Source organism: Chelonia mydas, chromosome 14 (genome assembly GCF_015237465.2).
Source record: "Chelonia mydas isolate rCheMyd1 chromosome 14, rCheMyd1.pri.v2, whole genome shotgun sequence".
Taxonomy (NCBI): domain Eukaryota; kingdom Metazoa; phylum Chordata; order Testudines; family Cheloniidae; genus Chelonia; species Chelonia mydas.
This window is the reverse complement of record NC_051254.2, coordinates 6,660,999-6,674,628: the sequence shown is the minus strand read 5'-3', so window position 1 is coordinate 6,674,628 and position 13,630 is coordinate 6,660,999. Positions and strand designations below refer to the sequence as shown.

Here is a 13,630-nt window from a genome sequence, read left to right as displayed (position 1 = left end):
GGTCTCACCCATTGGCTTCTCAGCATTTCCTGTGTCACGCAACTAACTCGGAAGGACCTCACAGCTAACTGGAAAGCACAGCATACTCTGAAAAGATTGAGCACAGCGCCACTGGAAAGTAAATTTGCCATGCTTGGGGCAGTGGAGGAGACTAGTGCAGAGGAGCCCAGTGACTGTATCTCCTCTGCTCTACGCTCCTACAGCCCCCGCAGAGATGGAAACTCATGAAGCCACCAAAGAGGGGCTGCTGCAAGTCAGGGGCACCAGAACGGGGGGGGAGGGGGGCAGAGGGCCATGGCCCCCCACTTTTAATCGTCCCAAAGGACAAGTGATGGGGGGAAGGGAGTGGGATCTTAGGGAGAAGAGGCTGTGTGGGTACAGGGTCTCGGGGGAAAGGAAGGGGCAGAGGTTCAGGGGGAAGGGGCAGAACAAAGGCTGGGACCACAGTTCAGGCACCGGTGGCCCCCCCACTGTTAGGAACCTTCTGCCACCCCTGCTGCAAGTGGGGTAAGAGCCACCCCTCTGAAAAGGGATGACGCCAGGGCTATGCACTATTTAAGCCCTCAAAGTAGAGATTTAGTGGGACTTCAGCGATCCATAGGCCTCTCGCACTGGGCCTCTGAATAGGAATGAATTTCACTCAAGGGAGAGCATGCCACAGAGGCAAAATACCCACAGCCTTCTGTAGGTCTAGCCTTTTCTGCTCATGTATGCAGAGAGGAACATGAGGCCCCTAATCTCCCTGTGGCGTAGTTGCTCCATGTGTACATGACCGATACGAACCAGTTTCCTTCATTCATGGAGCGGTGAAATTCACCCCAGTGCAGAAGGCCAACAAAAGGCAAGCACAGTAAAGTCCCACTTAAACCCTAAATGGTGCATTATGACAGGGTGTACCAGGCCTCCTCTACCCCGATGAAGGCATCGCCACTGTGACGCACCCGCCCAATGGAAGAACGTCACTTGGGAAAGAGGGGCAGTGAGTTTAGTCCTCCAAGCACTGCCTAGAGATGCCACTCAGGCTCTAGTACCAGCAGAACCAACAAGACGTGATCCCCTCCCCAGCGGCTAGACGGGAGAGACAGAGGCAGCAGCCAATCAGGACCCATCAGGCGAGATAAGAAGGCTTGCCTGCTTCTTCACCGGGTGGGTGTTGGTTGAATTCGGGGCAGAAGAGGAGCTCCCTGGTTCTAACCCAAAGCTCCCGTGCCTGGGTCAGGGCCTAGCAATCCGACTGCACCTTCAGCTGAAGCAGGCAATGAACTGTTTATTTTCTGTCGTGGAGTTGACTTGCCCGGGTGGTCATTTTCAGCTGAATTTCAATTCACTGTTAGACTAGCAAGGGGCTTGCTGTTTGGGAGGCCTTGCTCCTAGACTGCTTTGACATGCACAGGCCATGTCTGGGCTCAAGTGGGACTTGACGCATAGTCCTTTCCTTAGAGGGAGGATGAAGTTCAGCCTAATGTCTGCAAAGTGCTTTGAGATCCTGAGATAGAAGCACAATGGAAGGGCAAAGTATTATCACTACTTAGATTGCAAGCTCTCTGGGGCAGGGGCTGTCTCTTTTGTTCTGTGTTTGTACAGCACCTAACACAATGCGGGTCCTGTCCATGACTAGAGCTCCTAGGCGCTATGGTAATACAAACAACAAATAATAGTAATTGCCCATTATGTGAGACACCCAGCCAGTCCCTGCACAGGGTATTTTTAAACATCTTTTAGCTGCTGCTATTGTGCCTTTAGATATCTACAAACGCCTTCATTTTAAAATTCATATTTCTGCTAGTTTTTAATGAATATCTTTCTTCAATAACCAAACAAAATCTTTTATAAAGACGAACAATTTTCAGTGTTGCTAGTGAGACTCCACATCAAAACTCAACGTAATTGGAAATGTGAAGTGGATGTGTTCTTTGTAAAGGTGAACTCATAGGGAACATTTTATTGCCAGCATGAAAAGGAAGGGAATGCTCATCAGGAATCACACAACTCAATTAGAATCCTTACTCGCAAATTAAATTGAAGCATAAAGAAACAATTCAGGTTTCAAAGGCTGAAAATGTATAACTCAGTGATATAAAAAGCATTCATGAATCCAGCTTGAAAGGGGATTTATCGTTTGAATAGAAATACATTCAGTAGGCAGAGGAGGTAGAAGTCTTGGGGAATTGGTAATGGGAAACAGAGTAGAGCTGGTTAAAAAATGTCTTTCTACAGGAAGTTTTGGGAAACAAAAATCTGTTTTGCAAAATTTTCCGTGAGAATTTTTGATTTTCAGAAACAGAACATTTTCACTGAAAATGTTTTTTAAAAACTAAAAATCGTTTTCAGTTTCTTTAAACCATTTTTTTAATTTAAATGTTTGGGTTTTAAAAACCAAAAGCCAGAAGTTTTTCCTGAAAACTGAACCAAAAAAGGAAAATGTTAAAAACTGTAAGATTTTGGTTATCAAAATATTTTCAGTTTCCATTTTTTTTTTAGACAAAATTTTAAAAAATTGAAAAAATTCAGCCAAAATTAAATTTTAAAACTTTCACTTTGGTCAAAAAGCTATTTTGTCAACAATATATTTTGATTAAAAACCATCAACCAGGACTAATACAGAGCCCCTCATTTTTAGGTCATTGTAGGTTCAAATCTAAGACTTGTTACCATCTGCTGGCTATGTGACATGAGTTTTGTGGGCCTCTGTCCAGACACCTCCATCACAAAAAATGCCATCTGGACTGACACGAAGTGGCCAATCCTATGCAAAGCCAAGTATGGAATGGGTCATGGAAACGGAACTACCCTCTAACAGCATTGGATGACAACATCAGCACCGCTGCTCTCTTATCATGATGGTCAGGGAGTGGTAGTGATGGACCTTGAAGAGGACCCAGCTCAGTCATCCTGGGCCAGGAGGCTGGTGGCTGTAACAGGGACCTCAGAGGTGTGGAGTATTAAGGAAAGAAATGGGGGAGAGGGATCTTCAGGGCTCCAATATTTACAAGAAGAATCCCTCCTCCCTAGAAGAAAATGTGCCCAAAAGGAAGTTGGTGAGGAGGTGGTTATAGGGGCATGTGATGGGTCAGGGTGGCTGTGTTAGGTATTTCGGTTTTAAAACCTCACAGGGGGGTGAAATCACCTCTGCACAGAGGGGCCATATGAGGTCTGGGAATCATTTAAACCCCAGTGACCTGGCTTACACAACGTCAGCCATCAGCCTCCACTAGAGCCCTTTCATTATCTTCTGAGGAGCAAACAAAACTGTGAAGCTCTCGCCATTTAAACAAGGCCAGGCTAAATTGCATTCAGTCCCTGATCAATTACTAACCTTTCCCTTCAAATGTCACCTACAGTTGCAGATTGAAGTGTTGACCTTTCCTGACATTATACTGATTACTTAGCCTTGCACTAGGAGCCTGGAGCTTTTATCCCACTGACTGCTTCCTTAAATAGATCAAATTAAAAGATTATTCTGTCACTCATACCTAGAGAGCTCTGACTGTAAGTGCTCTCCCTAAAAGAAGCAAATTAAACATGGGGACTATCTGCCCCCTGCAAAGAAATTCTGAAACTTTTTAGGGATTTGGCATGCACCTACGTAGTTTCCTGAACACAAAGAGCCAAGTTCTCTGCATTGCCTTCAGTGGAGTTGTGCCCATTTATACCACACACTCTAGGCCCCCGCACTACCTATATGTTGATCTGTTTGGAAACACTCAGTATTCAGTCAATGGATATGCAATCCAGGCAGCACAACAAATATCACAGCCCAGGAAACAACAGTGATTAGAGTGCAGGAGACCAGAAGTCAGATTTCCTCAGCTGGCAGGATTTATGACCTTATGGAAGAGGGCACTTAGTGCAGGAATTACAGAACCGGAGTAAAAGGAGACAGCAACCACCAGGCTATGGCCACCCAGAGGTGTTTTCCCTTCCCATCATTTAACCATGGATTATTTTTTAATCACGGTTGTACTTTATAATGCATCATCATCGCCATTCGTATTTGCTTTCATCATATTTTCACAAATGTAATGGGGCCGCTTGGTTATCTCCAGTATAACAAGAACTTCCCAGCTCCACAGTGCTGTCTTAAAACATCGTAATAGCGCTATTGGAAGATGTAGAGCAGGAGCCTCTGCTGCTATATATCACTTCACTGACTTTGTGCTACACCTGTTTAAGCAAACAAAGGGTCTGCCCCATAGTGTGTAGAAGGATAGAAGGCATGGTCTGAGAATAAGATTGATGGTCACAACTTCCCAAGTTCTGCCAGCTACTCCCTGCCCTGACACCAATTCCCATCGTGCCCTCTAGCAAGTTACTTAACATATCTACCTAGAGTGAGGAGGGATTTGACAGCAGCCTTCAACTACCTGAAGGGGGGTTCCAAAGAGGATGGAGCTCAGCTCTTCTCAGTGGTGGCAGATGACAGAACAAGAAGCAATGGTCTCAAGTTGCAGTGGGGGAGGTCTAGGTTGGATATTAGGAAACACTATTTCACTAGGAGGGTGGTAAAACACTGGAATGGCTTACCTAGGGAGGTGGTGGAATCTCTATCCTTAGAGATTTTTAAGGCCCAGCTTGACAAAGCCCTGGCTGGGATGATTTAGTTGGTGTTGGTCCTGCTTTGAGCAGGGGGTTGGACTAGATGACCTCTTAATATTCTTTGATTCTATTATTCTACCTCAGTTTCCCCATCCAGAAAATGGAGAAAGCAATATTCCCCTACAGTTCTTCAGAACCAAATCCTCCTCTCAATGACCCCAGTGCAGCCCCAGGACATCACTGGAGGGGACGATTTGGCCGAGAGGAACAGTAGGATCTTCTGCACTCCTGGGTTCCCCAGGGCTGCAGAAGGGGCAAAACGAGAGCAGAATTTGGTACAAGGTGTGCAAAACAGCAGGTATTTATAGTGTAATATTCTTTTGATGGTTTCTAGGAGAGGGAAGTAAAGGTGTTGATAGTGTATTTCCAGTGCCACGTGAAAGGAGCTGGCACACACAAAAGGAGAGTGTGTTAGCAGCTGATAGCAATGACAAACTTGGCACATCAAAACACAGCTACCTGTCTGTTTCTTCTTCAATCTATTCAAATGAGGAAAAGCTGTAATTTAGAGGCATAGAAGTGGGTTGAATATTTTGCTCCTCTCCAGTGAATTCAAGAAAAATGATTATTACCAGAAAATGCTCAAAGGGGAGATTAATTGATTGCTATTCATTTCTAAAGCTCCATATTACAGTCTGGTATCGCTCTGCCCATTTAATTCTTTCTGGAAATGTATATCCAGATGTGACAGGGCACACGCTCATCGCCTGCTAGACATGGAGTTAAGAGCCAGTGAGTGTACCTATGGCTGATTCATTGCCTCCTGCCCAGTGGGGTGGAAGTAGGTAAGGATCATTAGGTACCTGGTCCTCACAAGGAACTGGAGAGAACTTGGCAGGGGGAGACTGCAGAGGGGACATGATTCTCCTGCAGAGAGCAGGTCAGGCTCCTGTCAGAGGGGAGCCCTGAGTTAGGGTCAGTAAAAGTACTTCAGTGGAAGCTGAGAGGGGTGGAAGGATGGTTCTTCCAGCAGAGAAAGGAGGAGCTAGGAGGACCTGGGGAGAATCCAGAGGCCTGGGAACCAAAGGAAGGCTGCGTTACGCACAAGCTGCAGGAAAGCAACACGCGAGGGGTCAGAGGAAGGAAGCGGCCCAGGGAAACAGCAGCAAGTCTGAAGAAGTCGACCTGCCTGCCCAATACAGGGTTCCTGGGCCAGAACCCGGAGTCGGGGGTGGGCCTGGGTTCCCCCACCAGTCCCTCAGGAAGGATCATGCAAGCCCACTGGAAGCAACAGTGAGCTCAAGGTGAGGCTGATGACTGACCCCAAAGGATGGGACGGAGGCTCTTTTGTATTGGGATTTCTTGTGAACTTTCAGTTGGACCTTCTTGTTACCCTGGAAGGGGACTGAACTTAGTGACTTGACCGGAGAGCTGAGCCACAGAAGACCCAGCAAGAGACAGATGGCCTGCAGGAGATGCCAGGGACCAGGACCCCTTGCAGCATTAATCATAGAATCATAGAATCATAGAATATCAGGGTTGGAAGGGACCCCAGAAGGTCATCTAGTCCAACCCCCTGCTCGAAGCAGGACCAATTCCCAGTTAAATCATCCCAGCCAGGGCTTTGTCAAGCCTGACCTTAAAAACCTCTAAGGAAGGAGATTCTACCACCTCCCTAGGTAACGCATTCCAGTGTTTCACCACCCTCTTAGTGAAAAAGTTTTTCCTAATATCCAATCTAAACCTCCCCCATTGCAACTTGAGACCATTACTCCTCGTTCTGTCATCTGCTACCATTGAGAACAGTCTAGAGCCATCCTCTTTGGAACCCCCTTTCAGGTAGTTGAAAGCAGCTATCAAATCCCCCCTCATTCTTCTCTTCTGCAGACTAAACAATCCCAGCTCCCTCAGCCTCTCCTCATAAGTCATGTGCTCTAGACCCCTAATCATTTTTGTTGCCCTTCGCTGGACTCTCTCCAATTTATCCACATCCTTCTTGTAGTGTGGGGCCCAAAACTGGACACAGTACTCCAGATGAGGCCTCACCAGTGTCGAATAGAGGGGAACGATCACATCCCTCGATCTGCTCGCTATGCCCCTACTTATACATCCCAAAATGCCATTGGCCTTCTTGGCAACAAGGGCACACTGCTGACTCATATCCAGCTTCTCGTCCACTGTCACCCCTAGGTCCTTTTCCGCAGAACTGCTGCCTAGTCTGTAGCGGTGCATTGGATTCTTCCGTCCTAAGTGCAGGACCCTGCACTTATCCTTATTGAACCTCATCAGATTTCTTTTGGCCCAATCCTCCAATTTGTCTAGGTCCTTCTGTATCCTATCCCTCCCCTCCAGCGTATCTACCACTCCTCCCAGTTTAGTATCATCCGCAAATTTGCTGAGAGTGCAATCCACACCATCCTCCAGATCATTTATGAAGATATTGAACAAAACCGGCCCCAGGACCGACCCCTGGGGCACTCCACTTGACACCGGCTGCCAACTAGACATGGAGCCATTGATCACTACCCGTTGAGCCCGACAATCTAGCCAGCTTTCTACCCACCTTATAGTGCATTCATCCAGCCCATACTTCCTTAACTTGCTGACAAGAATACTGTGGGAGACCGTGTCAAAAGCTTTGCTAAAGTCAAGAAACAATACATCCACTCCTTTCCCTTCATCCACAGAACCAGTAATCTCATCATAAAAGGCGATTAGATTAGTCAGGCATGACCTTCCCTTGGTGAATCCATGCTGACTGTTCCTGATCACTTTCCTCTCATGTAAGTGCATGTGTAGGTGCATTATACCCTGACACAAGGGAATGCTACAGGAGGAGAGTACACTACCTTACGCCATAGCTATTGAAGATCTCTCCGAAGTAGGTACTTCACAGGGGTGGAGAGGGGAACAGCTCTTCAGTTCAGACACACTATGACTTGTTAAGGCCATATGGGCAATCATTTGTTCTTAACTAGTAATGACCTTCCTATCTTCTGCTTTAAGAGCTGGAGCGAAATCCTGTGCCCATTTAAGTCAACAGGAATTTTGCCATTGACACAGTGAGCCAGGATTTCAGCCCAGATTTCCAAAGATGGGTGCATGAAACAACAGGCCTATATTTGCTGACCCTTCTCATAAGTGGGCAAAATGTCTGATGTGCACGCAGAAATCAGGTATTTGCACAGGCACATGGCCCATTTTAGGCTCCTAACTGGCACACACTGCCTTGTCTATCCTAGAGGGTTAGAACATTAGTTAGAAAGTATTAGTAATACACTTTTAAGCCAGCATGGCTATGGAGTTTTTGCCCAGCCTACCCAGAGTTAATCCCCCCCACTCAGGGGGGTTAATTGTATATTAAATGCTCATTTGCGCTGTACTTGTTTGATAGAATTCTCAGCACTCTTTATACCTACAGATCCAGCCTTTAACCAAGGAACAATATTCCTCCCCAGTGATGGTAAATGGAGAAAGGGTCTTGATTTTTATCCCTAACAAACAGTGGCCTCATGTCGGATGATAAATAGTTGTGTATCACAGAGTCATAAAATAAGGAGGATGGGGGAAGGGCACAAGCCCACTTTTTTTCTTTTTTGCCTGAAACTACCAGCATACACGGCAGGGGCGTAGCCACGGGTGGGCCTTGGCCCACCCACTTCCATCCAGGCCCACCCAAATTGTGCCCGGACCGTGCTCCCCGGCGGGAGTGCCAGGCTGGCAGGCGGATTGGGGCAAGCCCCAGTGCCCAGACCTCGCTCCCTGGCGGGAGCGCCCAGTGGGCGGGCAGAGCAAGGCAAGCCCCCACGCCCTGACCCCATTTCCATGGCAGGGGCACACAGGGACTGCAGTCAGAAGGGGTGGGAGGGACCCCCAGTTGTCCTGGCCCAGGCCCCACAAAACCATAATCCCCGTAGGTGGAGGTGGCCCCCCGTCATTGCCAGTCCACCCAAAAGCAGGGCTCACACACTTTTCCTAGCCTAGCTACGCCACTGATACACGGTGATGGGAGCCATATACATGCTTGTAAATAGAATAATAGTAAGAGAAGCCAGTTTGGGGTTTATTACCATCTGTACAAAGAAACAGGCTCTTCTCCAGAGGCTCAGAAAAATAGCAGGGTAGTGCCATTGGCATCTTACCTGTCATAGCATGTGGGATATTTGTGATCATCACCCTCTGAGTGTGCATTTTGATGCCAGTGTCTGGATTCTGCATCTCCATGAGGAGGGCTTCAATCTGCAAAGCACGATGGGTACAAGCAGTTTTGTGAGAACAAACAGGAGGGCAAAACAAGAGCACAGCCTGACCTGGTCCATTTTGTAAAGGCAACTAATCCAGACTAGCACAAGGGGAGAGAATTAAGGGGCTGGGCTCACCCCCCTTCCCCTCCCTCTTTCACAGAAGCTGCTTATGTGAACATGTTACCTGTACAGGCATGCTAACCCCAATGGGCAATCCCTTCTCCAAGTGCCATCTTGCAATCACTCCCTGCTAGGCTACCCCATAGGAGAGGCACGCCCCTGTGATTAGTTTACCGGGCCACTGGATGTAGCTGTTGCACACAAATTCGGCTGAGAGAGAATTCAGCTTGGCTTTTTCAGGAGAGACAGTGGCCAACTGACAAAATACAAACATGGGTTCCTTTTTGTTCTGCTAGCAATTTGCTGGGGCATCAAGAGAACTGTTGCAATACCAGTGGGGTTGAATAATACCCAGGCAGCTAGCTCCATTGCATACCTATCCCCTTTTGCTTAAAGACTAACTTGAGAGTGCATCACTCCCGGGTTGAATTAGCAAAGGTGTCCACACAGGTGTTGCATCCGATGAAGTGAGCTGTAGCTCACGAAAGCTTATGCTCAAATAAACTTGTTAGTCTCTAAGGTGCCACAAGTCCTACTTTTCTTCACACAGACTGGGTGAAAGCCAAACCCAAGACAGTCTGTTTCAGGGCCTGCAGAGAATAGCTGGGGTGGATTTTTAAAACACAACAGCAGCAAAAGTACGTTCCACCGCTAACAGGCTGTGCAAAAAGTGCAAGTCAGTTGGAGCCTAACGGCAAAGAGAGCTCAGGGCAGCTAGCACCTCTCAGGCAGCACTCAGCATCCAGCTGGTTAGGAAGATGGCTAAGGCACCCTCCTTTTCTTGACTACTTTAGGGATCATCCATGACAACAGAAATAGAAATAAAACACAGCTCTTAGCAAAGAGGCAGCTTTGGGGTTCTTCATCCCTTCTTGTGGACCACGGAACACCACTGGGCCTAACTCTCCTCTCACAATGGTGAGATCACCAACAACCCCACTGAAGCAAGTGGAGTAACAACAGTGCAAAGTGCCTATAAGTGAGGGGAGAAACAATCGTGCTGCTATTCTTGAGCTCTTGCTCACTCCTGCCCTAACACTTAGGCCCAGATCCTCAAGAGTATTTAAGCACCTACCTCCCACTGATTTCAATGGGAGCTGAAAACAATGGGAGTTATGTGACTAAACACCTTTGAGGTTCTGGGCCCTCGGGCATGATTTTTAAAGGTAAGTGAGGCACCTAAAGATACAGATAAGCTCCCAGGTGCCTATCTGCATTTTCAGCCATCTAAATACCTTTGAAATTGTCCTCTCAGCCCTTTTTAAAAGAATACAAAATAACTTTTTTCCCTTTCAAGATTTTATTTCCTGTTAGCTACCAGACTTTGCTCTGAAGATGGAGGAAGACAGAACAGTTGCTCTGAGGAGAGTAAAGATGGTCCCGTGCTTAGGGCATTAGCCTGTGACTTGGGAGACCTGGATTCAATTCCTTGTTCTGTCACAGACTTCCCGTGTGACGTTGGGTGAGTCATTTAGCCCCTCTGTGCTTCTGTTTCCCACCTGTAAATGGGGATAACAGCATCGCCCTACCTTCCAGAGGTGTTGTGAAGAAAAATACACTAAAGATGGTGAAGTCCTCTGATAATGTAGCAATGGGGTTGTATAAGTACTGAAGAGAGCAGGTGTGCAGAAATCTAAAGGTGCAATGCACAGAAAACAAGACCATGGCCGATAAGTTACAGAGCTACATACACCACAGTTCTGACCCCTGCGAGTCCCAGAAGCTTCAGTGGGAGCCGTGCCTTTCAAGACCTGGTCTTTTGAGCCAGCTTGTTATCTAGCCCATGTTCCATTTTGACCCCTCGTGTCTGGAGTGGTTGTACAGGGCTCTCAGCATCTCCCGGCTGGGCCTTTACTAGTCAAAAGCCAATAGTTAGTTCACAAAACCCACTCAGTCTTCTGGTGCAGGATGTTCTCTTTTCCTAATGAGCAAATAACTCCGGAGACTTGTAGCTTTCCTACCCCTGCTGAGCACCCTCTGGTCATTTAAGAAATAACATATATCAAAGAAAACAAGCGAGACAAGCTAGGGAGCTACCATCGGGTGGTGCCTGCTGATTCGGCTGCAAACTGCGCACTTTGCTGATCAAAACTCAGCAGGTCTTTTCCTCTTCTCCTAAGGGAACCGGCTGCTTATTAGGGATTCCTAGAGATTAGAAGTTGCCATCAGCACCAGCTTGTCAGCAGGAGCCAAGAAGGGCTGTTTAAAATACAATGAGGACATCTGCTTTCCTTTCTGCAGCTTTGTCACATTTTGTAACATGATTTTGCCCAGGAGAGCTCTCTAGCTGGTTTTCATTTTGTACATATTGAAGCCACGTCTTGGCCTTGGTCCACGGGGGGAGGCTGCAACAGAGATCAATTCACAGCAGGTGAAATTTACCACAGCGCAAAGAGCCAGCACAAAGCATAAGCACCACTGAAGACCCACATCAGTCCTATTTTGAGCAGATCAGTGGTTCTTAAGACCTCTGCATAGGGGGTGAATTTCATCTCTGGCAAAGTCTCCCTGGTCTGTACTTGGGAGGCCATCAACTGTGGAGAGGAAAAGCAGAATCCTGAACTCAGTACTCGCGGAAGAAGTTTATTGTTTGTTTTATGGTAACACCTAGGAATCCCAGTCCAGGGTCAGGATCCCATGATCCTAGGCACTCTACAGACAAAGAACAAAGCAAACAGTCCCTGCCCAGAGACCGTACAGTCTACATGCAGGAGGCAGCAGGTGGGAGGAGGAGGTAGCACAGTGAACAGAATTTTGAGTGTCAGCTATGTAATCCTCCAATTCGTTACCTGCTTTGCTTTTTCCCCTTGCTTGGAAATCCCCATAAGGAGAGGCTTCTGCAATCCAAAGCAGCCTCCAAGTGCTAAACAAGCAAGTGTCTCTGGAGCTATCTCCTTCATTGCTGCATATCATGAGTCACCAGCCCAGCCCCATTGACATCTGGCTGCAGCACTCAGGTTTGGTCCTTGGGGGCATCCCCCAATACAAATGATTAAACTCAGAATTTCTGCACTCCACATTCAGTACAGTCACTATGTAAAACCCTCTGGCTCAGTGAGGTTTTATAGCTCATTGTTGTGGCTAAGCGGTTGAGGCAGTAGCTTATCCAAATGCTTTAGGGCACAACTGCCTTTGTAGGCAGGTTAGTTCTTGTTTCATGACATAGGCCACAGCTTTCATTATGGGGTTGAGGTTTGGGGCTGTTTTGTTTTTACTCCTCAGTGGGTTCCAACTATTCTGGGAAATCAAAAAGGGACACAGAAAACAAATGCGTTTGAAGGAGTCTCCCAGGTTATCTGGACCAGGAAACCTCCAAGATAGCTCTGGTGGGCGTGAGAAGTCTTCTCCAACATGATCTCCCCTGAATGCTCCTTTTCTTCCATCTGGCATTTGTGTTTCCTTGAGCGTGGCGTGTTTCTACAATAATATAGCATAAGAACCCCCTGCAGATAGCCAAAGGAAATAGAGAAGCATGTTCCCTTTATGGAGGCGGAGGTGTTAATGCTGCTTCAAAATGTGGGTTTGTTTCCTTGCAGAAAAATAGCCTTATTGGAAGGCAATGTATGGAAATGGGTTTATTTCCCCTGTAGGATTGTCAGTTGTATTTCAAATACTCACCTCCTGCTTCAACTCTTGTATTGTTTGTATTACAATAGCATCTCTAGGACTCCACCAAGATCAGGGCTGCTTTGAAGTAGTCACTGAACAAACCCATAATAAGAGACAGCTCCTGCCCTAAAGATCTTACAGTCTAAATAGGCAAGACAGGCTTTAAGGGTGGGAGGAGATACAGGGCACAGAGAGGCCAAGGTCACACAGCAGGTCAGTGGCTGACTGGGAGTGGAACCTAAGTCTTACACACTCCCTGCCCAGTACCCTAGCCACTACACCACACTGCCGGTCCTACCATGGTCATTATAAAACTATAATCTCGTCCCTTAACAGTTTTCCCTCCCCACACCCATTCCCTTTCAATTCTTCAGAAGGGTTTACAGTAGAACCTCAGAGTTACAAACACCAGTTACAAATTGATTAGTCAACCACACACCTCACTGAAACCAGAAGTACACAATCAGGCAACAGCAGAGACCAAAAAAAAAAAAAAAAAGGCAAATACAGTACGGTACTGTGTTAAATGTAAACTACTAAAAAGAATAAAGGGAAAGTTTAAAAAAAAAGATTTGACAGCTAAGGTAAGGAAACTGTTCCAGTGCTTTTTTCATTTAAACTAAGAAAATATAAAAGCAGCATTTTTCTTCTGCGTAGCAAAGTTTCAAAGCTGTATTAAGTCAATGGTCAACTGTAAACTTTTGAAAAAACAACCATCACGTTTTGCTCAAAGTTACGTGCATTTCAGAGTTACAAACAACCTCCAATCCCTAGGTGTTTGTAACTTGGAGGTTCTACTGTAGTTTAATAAATAAAACGTAGTAGAGAGGTGTCATACAGAGGGTGCTGGGAGAAAAGGGCAGTGGAAACTGGATTAAGCTAATGCAGAATAAGGACCTCTTATTCCAGAATAAGTGTGTCCACACACATGGAGTTAATTAGGAAGAGTTAATCAGGAATAGCTATTTCTGAATAACTTCCTGTATAGATAAGCACTTAATGTCAGAGGCTGCTAACGCCTCATGGAGATGTTTAGCTCAGGGCCTGTGTATCTGGAGCAGAAGGATCTGAGTTCCACCATCCCTGCTGTCCTCAGGATATTTCAAGTGGCTACACTGCAG

General features: G+C 46.6%; 1 protein-coding gene across 5 annotated transcripts in view; it reads right to left on the bottom strand.

The window, feature by feature from the left end:
- The window catches only part of RGS9 (regulator of G protein signaling 9), a 68,009-nt gene that overhangs the window by 46,197 nt on the left and 8,182 nt on the right, over nucleotides 1–13,630 (bottom strand). For all 5 annotated transcript variants that reach the window (XM_037914195.2, XM_043527685.1, XM_043527687.1 and 2 more), the window contains exon 2: nucleotides 8,679–8,775. In XM_037914195.2, the coding sequence (XP_037770123.1) occupies nucleotides 8,679–8,775 (97 nt within the window). The remainder of the gene's footprint in view (nucleotides 1–8,678; nucleotides 8,776–13,630) is intronic.